General features: G+C 34.9%; 1 protein-coding gene across 1 annotated transcript in view; it reads right to left on the bottom strand.

Moving 5' to 3' along the window:
* Positions 1-12,232, bottom strand: part of PHIP (pleckstrin homology domain interacting protein) — a 120,435-nt gene that overhangs the window by 17,401 nt on the left and 90,802 nt on the right. Inside the window, exons 24-30 of the mRNA XM_052645580.1 lie at positions 11,685-11,804; positions 10,330-10,437; positions 9,664-9,788; positions 9,453-9,535; positions 4,556-4,667; positions 4,318-4,379; positions 1,894-2,049 (exon numbers count right to left, since the gene is read on the bottom strand). Coding sequence (XP_052501540.1) covers positions 1,894-2,049; positions 4,318-4,379; positions 4,556-4,667; positions 9,453-9,535; positions 9,664-9,788; positions 10,330-10,437; positions 11,685-11,804 — 766 coding nt within the window. The remainder of the gene's footprint in view (positions 1-1,893; positions 2,050-4,317; positions 4,380-4,555; positions 4,668-9,452; positions 9,536-9,663; positions 9,789-10,329; positions 10,438-11,684; positions 11,805-12,232) is intronic.

Consider the following 12,232-nt stretch of genomic DNA (forward strand, 5'->3'; position numbering starts at 1 on the left):
GATTCTTTGAAGCAGATCCCCTACTCAAATGTGTACCTACTCAGTAGGTATTTTGTCTACCCGAAGTTCAGATAATTATGTTCTATGGTCACTACGTTCTATGTTCTTTCTTCAAACAAAGCAAAGCAGTTCATATACCCTTCTCTCTCCCTTTACGATATTCCACTGTGTATATGTAGATATCAGGTTAAGAGGAAAAATGGTATAGCTACCCATATAACTCAGCTTTCAACCCTCCTCCTCTAATTTACATCATGTCAGCCTGAGTATTGTCAAGAGTTTTAAAATTAGTTTGTGGAGGATTTACATTTTTCCCTGGTACCCCTGGCATTTCTGGAGTTCTCACTCTGAAATTCAGTTTGCTGTTGTTCGACTACTAATTTGTGTGCGACTCTTTGTGTCCGAAGGACTGCAGCACACCAGGCTTCCCTGTCCCTCACTATTGATACCATAAATACATCTCATCCTCTGTCACCCCCTTCTCCTCTTGCCCTGAATCTTTCCCAGCATCAGGGTCTTTTCCAATGAGTCGGCTGATCCCCAAAGCCAAAGTATTGGAGCTTCAGCATCAGTCCTTTCAATGAACATTCAGGGTTGATTTCTTTTAGGATTGACTGGCTTGATCTCCTTGCAGTACAAGGGGCTCTCAGGAGTATTCTCCAGTACCATATTTGAAAGAGTCAATTCTTTGGAATCCAGCCTTCTTTAAGGTGCAATTCTCACATCCATAACATGACTACTGGAAAAACCATAACTTTGACTACAGGGACCTTTGTCAGCAAAGTGATGCCTTTGCTTTTTAATATGCTGTCTAGGTTTGTCATAGCTTTTCTTCCAAAGAGCAAGAATCTTTTAATTTCATTGCTGCAGTCACCATCTGTAGTGATTTTGGAGCCTAAGAAAATAAAGTCTGTCACTATTTTCACTTTTTCATCTCTTCACCATGAAGTGATGGGACTGTAGGCCATTATCAAGTTTCTTGACTGTTGAGTTTTAAGCCAGCTTTTTCACTCTCCTCCTTCACCCTCATCAAGAGGCTCTTTAGCTCCTCTTTCTTTGCTTCTGCCACTACAGTGGAATAATCTGTATATCTGAGGTTGTTGATATTTCTTCCAGGAATCTTGATTCCAGCTTGCAATTCATCCAGCCCAGCATTTTTCATAATGTACTCTGCATAGAAGTTAAATAAGCAGGGTGACAATATACAGCCTTGACATACTCTCTTCCCAATTTGGAACCAGTCTGTTGTTCCATGTCTGGTTCTAACTGTTGCTTTTTGACCTGCATACAGATTTCACAGGAGGCAGGTAAGGTGGTCTAGTATTCTCATCGCTTAATAAATTTTCCACAGTTTGCTGTGATCCACACAGTCAAAGGCTTTAGCATAGTCAATGAAGCAAAAGTAGATGTTTTTGTGATACTCCCTTGCTTTCTCTATGATCCAATCGATGTTGGCAATTTGATCTCTGGTTCCTTTGCCTTTTCTAAATCTAGCTTACACATCTGGAAGTTCTTGGTTCATATACTGGTTGATGTCTAGCTTGAAGGATTTTGAGCATATACCTTACTAGCATGTGAAATAAGTGCACCTGTGCAGTAGTCTGAACACTCTTTGGCAGGCACTGAAATTCAACTAAAGCATTTATAACTGTTTTAGATATTTGAGTCTTGTGTAAAATTGCATTAAAAAAATCACTTAAAAATATTTGAAAACACTGACTTATGATATTATAAAAAATAATTTTGCTTGAATAAAAATGTTTTTCTTTCCTTTGCTTACTGGCAACATTTTCTAGCTATCTTCATGCATATATATGTAAATGTATATATATATACACACACACATATATAGAGAATATATATATATTTTTTTCATATGCTGCTATTATTTACCTAGTGTCATCAACTGGTTTATTCCTGTAACAATTCTTTCACATTCTTCATCCCTGGGATTGGAACCCCATTCACCATCAAGAGGCTTATAGATCAATGATCTGGTTTCAACATCGGTTAAAGGAACACTGGTACCTAGTTCTTCAGGAAATACAGCTGAAATAGAAAGAAAGGAGATTTAATGAAAATATGTGGTAATATAAGTAATATTTAAGTTACCTTTAGAAATCAGAGTTGATATTTTTATAAAATTAAACTACACCTTTGTAAAGATTTGGTAAGTACTATTCTTTATTTTCATTAAAGGAAAGTTATGTTTCAAGAGTCAATAAAATTTACTCTTTACAACATTAATTTCATAATTAATTTTCTAGATGAGCATGTAATTACTTCTCCAAAATTATACCTCACTACTTGTTTTATTATCAGTTACAGGTGAAGGAGAAAGTATTCCTATAAAATCATGAAAATTAAAACAATTTCTGAATCATTTCATAATATATAATCTCTAATTTACTTTGGTAAAACATGCCATGTGAATTTAAACAAAAGCGGTATTTTTTTTTTCAGAAATGTTTTAATCAAAGCCTCACTCTTTTTCTAAAAGTGTAGGGACAGTCAGAATTATGAATAATGACAGATGATGCTTAGGCTTTTTGCTCTTAAATGATGAAGGTATGCTTTCTGCATGTCTGAATCTTTAACAGAATTAGGGGGTGGTGGTGACATAAAAACTACAAATCTGACAAGGCAATTTTTCTTTGAACAAGACTTCATGAGAGAAACATTTGGAAATATGCTACTATCTGTTCACAAAACTCCTCCTTCTCTCGAAGTGTAATTAAACTCTGGAGTGTCTATGTATGTATACCTGAATAGAACAAAAACAACAAAAATCACCCCCTCCACACAACAATATATTGAGGTAGGAAACAACAGCGTATCACTGTTACTCATTCCTTTCAAGAAGTACCCCAGGGATTGTATCTATTAGCTTCATTTCTCTCACATTCACAATAGTCTGATGTGACTTCAAATTCAAACCTTCACAAAGGAGAGAAATAAAACTGGAAGGTAAGTCATGTAACACATTTACAAGCCGATTAAGATATTGTATAATATTCAGTTCAGGTCAGTCGCTCAGTCGTGTCCGACTCTTTGCGACCCCATAAATCGCAGCATGCCAGGCCTCCCTGTCCATCACCAACTCCTGGAGTTCACTCAGACTCACGCCCATCGAGTCAGTGATGCCAGCCAGGCATCTCATCCTCTGTTGTCCCCTTCTCCTCCTGCCCCCAATCCCTCCCAGCATGAAAAAGACATTATTGGTATTGGTCTCTCAGAGTGACAATTTCTAGAAAGAACTAGTCTTAATCAAAATCAGCATGACCATTTTCTCATTTCTACAATTTACCAGTTTGGGTTTACTTTTTTCACATTATCTTTTTTCTGAATTTTTTGAATTTAATAATTAGTGAGGAGTTCCATTTGTAAATGATCACTTCTACTATGTTACAAGTCAGGTTGTTGTTGTTGTTTTTTTCTTTAATTCTTATCCAACAGTAAAAGTAACATACTATTAAAAAAAAAAACAGTTATGTAAAAGATAATTTGTGGAAGTCCTCATTTCCCCACCCTTTAAACCTTTTTAGACATACACAGTTGTGTGTGTTTTATGTTCTTAAACTGAAACAAATATGGGCAATGAAACAGAAAATGCAATATCCAGGCTTCAGACACACTGGTCTTTTCTCAGTTCCAGGAAGATGTCATACTTATTGCCAAAGGCTAACTCCCAAATTCTAAGGCGATGTGTCAGGCCATATGCAAAATGACAGTTATTATTATTAATTATGATTATCTACTCACTGAGACCTTACATGTGTCAGGCTCTATAACAAACACTTTATACATATGATATCATTTAATTCTCATAGCAGCCCTGTAAGGAAAGTATTAGTTTACAGTTTCAAAGACTGAATCCTAAGCATCTCGAGTTTTGAGGCTTAAAGGAACCTGTCAAGATGACACAGAGAAAAGATGGCAGAGCTAGGATATGAATCTATACTTCATTCAAAAAAGCCTGACCTCTCAGTATTATGTTGTATTCTATGCATTTTGCTGGAGTTGTAAAAATATCTTTGCTCCCAAGTGCTCATCTTCTACAGTGAATAATAACAAGCAAATCAGTATATTTTGCTGTAATTATCTTCAACCTTCCCTCTTAAACCACAAATTCCAAGTGGATAAGGATTATGTTTAGTCACTATTATGCCTCCCCTACCTCAAGGGTCAATAAAAATGCATGTGGAATGAATATTTTCTACTTGTTCTTCATCAAGAACTCTTGTACCTACAAGTTATCAAATCAGATTTTTATTTAAGAAATGAATTCCGTAACAGACACAAAAACTTTACACTTACCATTGTTAGGTATAAGCTCCATATCCCAAGGACTCATCTTTTCTGTATCTCCATTGTCCCAGCTTAAAGAAAGGAAAACCTTTATATTAAAAGATCTAAATATTGCATTGCAATTTCAATAAAATCACACTGAAAAATAAAGTACTTCAGTGTTTAAAACGAGTATCTTTAGCATTTTAGCAGATGGGGAAAACATTCAAAGCAAGTCAGGCTGAACCAAAACACAATACTTCCTTACCAAACATTGTAACACTGGAACAAGCTATCAGGGTACTCAGGCTGAAGTGGTTCCTGGCTCTCAATTGTTCCAAACCACCAGGCATCATCTATGACTGATCTGAAACGGTCACCTGGACAAGAATAAAAGCCATCTCATTACTCTTAAATGAAATGCTGCTGCTGCTCCTCTTTCCCAAAGTATCCCTGTAAGATACTAAAAAGCCTGTATTATTATTAAAAGACCTATGAAAAATGACCCACATACTCCAAAATAAACTAGTAAATAAATAAAATCAGCAATACTGAGAGGAAAAGTTATATAATAAACCCACCTAAAGTGTGACTTATCACCTTTCAGACCATTTTTTAACCTTTTATTATGGTAAGGAGAAATTCACTCTTATTTTCAACATTTTTACCAATCTACCACTTTACACCCACTTTTCCTTCCTACAGAAAAAAACAAAACAAAACAAAAACTAACCTTTGTAAAACAGATAGCACTCTATAACCTTTTCCTTAGCCAACTGGATTCAGCTACTGTCTTATTACTGAAAACTGCTTTCCTCAAAGACTCTAATAAGCTATCTCCTCACCGTCCCTCCATGTCATATGAAAACTGTTAACTACTCCCTGGCTTTTTCCCACGCTTTCCCCTTTCTTAGCTCTCATAGTACTTAAGTGACTTTTCTCCTGGTTAAGTCTGAAAGATTTGAGTTCAAATAACTTATCCATGTCACTTTAAACAAAGTAATCTTATCTGAATCAGTTTCATTTTCAAACCCATTTTAAAAAGAGTTTATATTCGCTTTTTACCAAAAAGGATTTAACGAAGTACAAAGACATGTAGTCGTCCTTCAGTATCTGTGGCGGATTGCTGGCTGCAGGACACTTCAGATACCAAAATCTGTGGATACTCAATTTCCATATATGAAATCATGTGTATGTGCACATAACTTACATATACCTCCCTGCATACTTTAAATCATCTCTAGAATATTTATAATATAATGTAAGTGCTATCAAAATAGCTGTAAATACTATGTAAACAGTTGGCCAGCATAAGGCAAATTCAAATTCACTTTTTGGAACTTTCTGGAAATTTTTTTCTCCAGAATATTTTTGCTACAAGGTTGGCTGAATCTGTGGCTATCGAGGGCCAAGTGTAGAGCATAAAATGCTTTGAAAAAAATAAATTTAATGACAAAAAATGAAAGTTGGAACCAGTTAATAGAACATAACTGCATGTTGCTGAGTTATATGTATGTGTGTATATACATATTCTGGGTGAACATGCACTGAGATCAAATTTAGGTTCAAATTCAAGCATTCAAACAGCAAATATTAACAGGGAAACATGAGCTATTACTAGAGTCTCTAACTGCTCCTGAGATGCATATCAGTGACACTATACTTAGTGAGAAGACATTACATTATTTAAGAAACAGCATTACTGACATCACCAACACCTGAAAAGTAAACATAGTAATGAGTTTCATAAAGCTATTTTTTGTGATCCTACTTAGACTGATGACATTATGCTAAAGAAGAAGAACTGGGTAACATGTGCCGAACCACAATGAATGATACTGTACAATAATGACAATAAAATTAGGCAAGGAATAGAGTCTACCAGAGTAAGCCTTAAGTGTATCTGAGGACTGGCCGAAGTAATTATTACTGATGTAATTTTAAATGGCAGTTGGTAAAAACATCTTCAGAAATAGAAGATTAGCTAGTACCAACTTGAGAAGAAACATTAACAGTAATTTACACATTTAAAATTATAAGATCCAAATGAGAACATTCTGATGTACATCCATTTGAAATATCTCTTCAATATGGCCAATGTTTGCCATTATTTCCTTACTTATGTTGTCAGTACATTTCTGGAATATTCCTGGATCCTAACCGGTAATATTTGTTCTGCCAACTTATCGGCAGATGCATGTCCTTAAAAATCAGAGATGAGAAAACTTCCCTGGTGGATCAGTGGTAAAGAATCCGCCTGCCAATGCAGGAGACGGGGGTTCGATTCCCAATCCAGGAAGATCCCATATGGCGCAAAGCAACTAAGCCTGTCTGAGCGCCACAGCCATTGAGCATGTGCTCCAGAGCCCAGGAACTGCAGCCTCTGAGCCCACATGACACAGAGGCTGTGCTCTGCAGTCAGAGAAGCCACTGCAATGAGAAGCCTGTGTATCGCAACCAGCGAGTAAGCCCACTCTCCACAACAAAGATGCACCACAGCCAAAAATAAATAAAACTTTTAAAAGAGATGAAATTAATCTTAGCAACACATGTAAATAATTTTAAAAATCACATGTACCAAAGGCTTATATCCAAAACCAAGAACTTTTAACTCTTTCTTCTTGAATTTACTTACAGTTTTCTAAGTGAGTATATGGTTATTCCTTTACTCATCAAGTTCAGACATTAAGTATTGGCCTCTCTCCATATAACTGTATATACAGGGTATGTGCATTTGTTTAATCCATTTTCAGTTGTCCTCTGTCATGACTATACTGTATAAATATTGTTCACTAATGAGTCAAATAGCACACAGTTCCTTTATAGCAAAAATCTGTATAATCACTTCATTTTCTCTGAATTTTATGAATAATTTCCCCATATTCTCTAACAGCTCAAACTATAAAACAGTCTTCAATAGATAATTTCCCACAATAATGACAATAAAGTCCAAGTTAAACATGTTAGACAATTAATCGGTTTTACTTTTTCTCCTGAAGATTTCATTCTAAGAGGACAGTGTCTTCTGGACTGTTTTACAGACTTGCCAGGTAGTATTCTGAGACTTCTGCTGACTACTACTTGGGAATTTCTTTTGGCGCTTTCCTGCCCTGAATTTCCTGTCTCTTACTGAGATTCCTAGTCTTTATTTCCTTATTTGATAGAAAACCCGAACATGGCAATGGACTGGTTCAAAATTGGAAAAGGAGTAGGTCAAGGATGTATATTGTCACCCTGCTTATTTAATTTATAAGCAGAGTACATCATGTGGAATGCTAGGCTAGATGAAACACAAGCTGTAATCAAGACTGCCAGGAGAAACATCAATAACCTCAGATATGCAGATGACAGCACTCTTAAGACAGAAAGCAAAGAGGAACTAAAGAGCCTCTTGATGAAGGTGAAAGAGGAAAGTGAAAAAGCTGGCTTAAAACTCAACATTCAAAAACTAAGGTCATGTCAACAGGTCCTATCACTTCGTGGCAAATAGATACAGAAACAATGGAAACAGTGAGACTTTATTTTCTTGGGTTCCAAACAAAATCTCTGCAGATGGTGACTGCAGCCATGAAATTTAAAAGATGCCTGCTCCTTAGAAGAAAAGCTATGACAAACCTAGACAGTGTATTAAAAAGCAGAGACATTACTTTACCAACAAAGGTTTGTCTAGTCAAACATATGGTTCTTTGAGTAGTCATGTATGGATGTGACAGTTCGACCATAAAGAGGGCTGAGCGCCAAAAAATTTATGCTTTTGGGTGGTGTTGGAGAAGACTCTTGAGAGTCTCTTGGACAGCAAGGAGATCCAACCAGTCCATCCTAAAGGAGATCAGTCCTGGGTGTTCATTGGAAGGACTGATGCTGAAGCTGAAACTCCAATACTTTGGCCACCTGATGCAAAGAGTTGACTCATTGGAAAAGACCCTGATGCTGGGAAAGACTGAGCACAGGAGGAGAAGAGGACGACAGAGGATGAGATGGTTGGATGGCATCCCTGACTCAATGGACATGAGTTTAAGCAAGCTCCAGGAGATGGTGGAGGACAGGGAAACCTGGCATGCTGCAGTCCACGCGGTTGCAAAGAGTCAGACACAACTGAGTGACTGAATAACAAAATTTGATGGAATACATCTTTCAAAGCTTTCAGAGAAATGGTACATGGGATGTAAATTTTTTTCTACAGCTTCCATGTCCCTATTTTTAATGATTACATTTCCATAATTTTTCTTTTTATAGCACACAGGTATACCCACTCCAATATTCCTGGGCTTCCCTTGTGGCTCAGCTGCTAAAGAATCCGACTGCAATGCTGGAAACCTGGGTCGATCTCTGGGTTGGGAAGATCTTCTGGAGAAGGGCAAGACTACCCACTCCAGTATTCTGGACTGGAGAATTCCAAGGACTGTACAGTTCATAGGGTCGTACAGAGTCAGACACAACTGAGTGACTTTCACTATAGCACACATGTAAATCTCTGTATTTACCAAGACCAAACAATAAACAAATCACCACACTAATCCCTTCCAGTGGTACTAGAGGAGGAATGAAATGCTGTATCAACTGAGGTGCTTTCTCAAAGCAAAATATAGCATATAGGCACGATACTCTACTCCAGAGTGGTCCTTTTAGAAATTCTTAAATACTCTAGTAAACAGCATAACCATCTGTACATAAATTAAAGTACCTTAAATGCCTGGAGACTTTTAAGGTTTTCTAAAGTTTTTTTGAGTCTTGGTTACAATATTAGTTTTAACAGAGATACCCAATAAAAGAAAAACGTCAGTTTAGTTTTAGTCCCAGTCCAATTAAACATTTTCAATAGAAGACTTCTTTTGTTTCAAGTTTGAATTCTGTCATTACTTCTTTTGGATAAAAATTTATTTCAGTACATGTACTAACAAAAGGAATAGCTATAAACAATCTTATACATAGTCACGAAATATGAGAAAAAGTGTTCAGATTTCAGCATCATCTAGTTTAAAAGTATTATCATTCTTTAAAACAGACAAGCAAACAAAAAAATACCCCAAATTCCTAATAAAATATCTTACTTTCCTATTGACATTGCCACAAATGGCAGTATTTATCCGATTATCTAAATTATGAAAAATATAAATCACTTATTAGATAAAACAATCATTACAACTTCCAAATAAATAACGCACCTATATTCCACCGCCTATATTTTGCATCGTCAAATTGTTGTCTCAAGACCAGGAAATCTATAACATCAGGCATATCATGGTACCTATTAAAACAGAAACAAATTGATCAGGTCACATAACTACAGATATCTAAAATACATTCAAATGTACCCAAATCTTGAAAAACAATCTACAATACTAAGAAACTACTGCCTCTTTCAACAGTCCTTACTTCATTGTAAATGATCCGCCGGTCAGTTTACCAGTATCAGGATCTAGAAAAGCAAGTTTAAGGCAGCAAAGGGTAGGCAATCCCACTTCATACTTTATGCCAACTATTTTCATCAGTTCTTGTTCCTGAAGATACAGAAAAGAAGAAACCATATTCACAAAATAATCTGTTAAACACTAGGTGACTATTTTGTATGTATGTATAAAAACCCATGGATCTGTGTACTTAAGATTGGTGCACTTTGATGGTATGCAAACTATATATCAATTAAAAAAAAGAAAGAAAACCTTATTGAAATAAGAATTTTCTAATACAGCTCCAAAGACTGAGAAATAATTTTGAACTATTGCTGATAAATCTAGAAATACTTCCAAATTTACAAAGATGAACTGTGCTTTAATATGTTAATGTTGTCCAGTTCTCATATTAAGGCAACTTATAAACTCTCAGAATATATATAACTAATAGTTTATAAGGCAACTTATAAACTATTAGAATATATATAAATCAATCTTAAGTTTCTTTAAAAATCTATGCCTATGAATTATTTCAATTAAAAGGAAAAGCTATCTTCATGATACAGTTTCTTATAGTGAAAATAATAACATTAAATACAATTTTCTCTATAATCACATCTTCTGGGGCTTGAAATCATAAACACCATACCCGCAGTTCCATTTTATGCCATGGTTGTTTTTTGGGATTTATACTATAAATTTTATTCTTCCGGGCCATTTCAACATATGCTTCATGTCCTTGTCGGAAATAATAAACCTAAAAAGTAAATAATGTCACAATTTTAAAACTTGCATGTGTTTCCTTTAACCCCAGATGCACAGTATCAGCTAAAACTGTAGAGAATTTAATGTCCTGTAAACGAAAAGAAATTCTATTATTTTGATTTTATCCCTCCTCCTTTTCCTTGAGCTGTCCTACTATCACTTAACAATACCCAAAGTGTTCTAAATAACATTAAAAGGTTAAGGATAAGCAGTTATTTTTTGGCTTTTTGGTCTCACCACTTTATTTTATGTTGTATAATAAAGTATGTTGTAACTTGGGGTCATGTTTAGTTTATTGTTTACCTATTTTGTAGCAAGGAGTTTAAACAAAGGCAGGGAACTTTAAAATGAAAAATCTATTTTCAAATATATTTTCAAATATATTTTATATTTATGAAGAGAGCAAAGCAAATATTTATTCTCATTTATGGAGGTCAAATTTAAGTGACTCCTGACTACCACTAGAACTGGTATGTGAATACAGCACTCTGATACCAAGTGTTCTTCCCACAACTAAAACAGCTGAGCTTGTTGAAAAATGCTATCCAAGTTTATCCTAACTTTTCACTGTGAACTTACTGAATACCAGATAACCCTGCCTCTTAACATTTACACAAAAAACAAGGAGACATGATGTACTCCTGAGTGGAAAACTTTGGTCTAGTATCTTATATTTTCATTTCACATTCACAAAAACATAGTCCAAAATGATGACTAATCGTATTTTCTTAAAAAATTAAATGATAATTGGAAGATAACATTTTTTAAAGCTCCAAGAAACACATTATGAACATTATAGTTATTTAAACATTGATAAAATACTTTTAGGAAATAAAAAAATAAAAATAAAACACATAAGTACCCTTCAATTAAAAATAAACAAATGCTAAATTTTGCTTTTCCTTTACCATATATTTTATTTTAGGGAAAAGAAAACTGGCCACAAAATCCTCTTATTAAATTTAAAAATACATACTAGTTTTTTAAATGCCAATAAACCTCTATTCTCTTACAATATTTAATTTGCTATTGCAATTTTTATAATAGCCATAAAAAACATTATTAAAGCTTTCCTCTTAAATTTTCCTTTTTTCCATACAGAGCTATGAAACATAAACTGAGATATGAGATACTTCATAAAACTGCTACAATTCTCTAGAATTCTGTTTCAAGAGCTGTAAAAAGTATTTAAAGTTATTTGAATGAAACAAAGGATATTTTTTAGAAGTTAAAAAATACCTCATCACCCATCTGTGGCACAAATGGACATCTTCGGGGAAGAGTGTCTGTAATCCATGTTGAAGGCAGCCATTCTTCCAATGTCAAACCGTTTTCCGTTAGTTCTCCCACAGCCAATCTCTAAGAGTGTAAAACAATATCAAATAATATTATCATGAAAGCATTCATCTATCAGTCTGCCCAGGTAGTTAAAAACACAAAAGGGGAAAGGGATCTTTGTATAAAAATGTATGTTCTTTAGTAAAAAACCTTATTCTGGGAAGATAGTAGTAGTGGCAAAATAGTTACATTCAATCTCACCAACTCACTCCATAAAAAAGTACTACATCAACCAAAGCTCCACAGACAATATTCAAATCAAAAATAGGTGATGAGATATTCCCATAAACAACAAAACAGAAGCTCTGTGTAGTTGCCTTTCCTCTAAACATTCTCTCAGTTTTATAAACATACCATGTAACAAACCAATACATATTCAAGGTTTTTCTTTAAAAAACCCTAGTCATAGCATGTTGCTAAGAAGAAAGATATTTTTACATGGGCTGAGC

Source organism: Budorcas taxicolor, chromosome 9 (genome assembly GCF_023091745.1).
Source record: "Budorcas taxicolor isolate Tak-1 chromosome 9, Takin1.1, whole genome shotgun sequence".
Lineage (NCBI taxonomy): Eukaryota > Metazoa > Chordata > Mammalia > Artiodactyla > Bovidae > Budorcas > Budorcas taxicolor.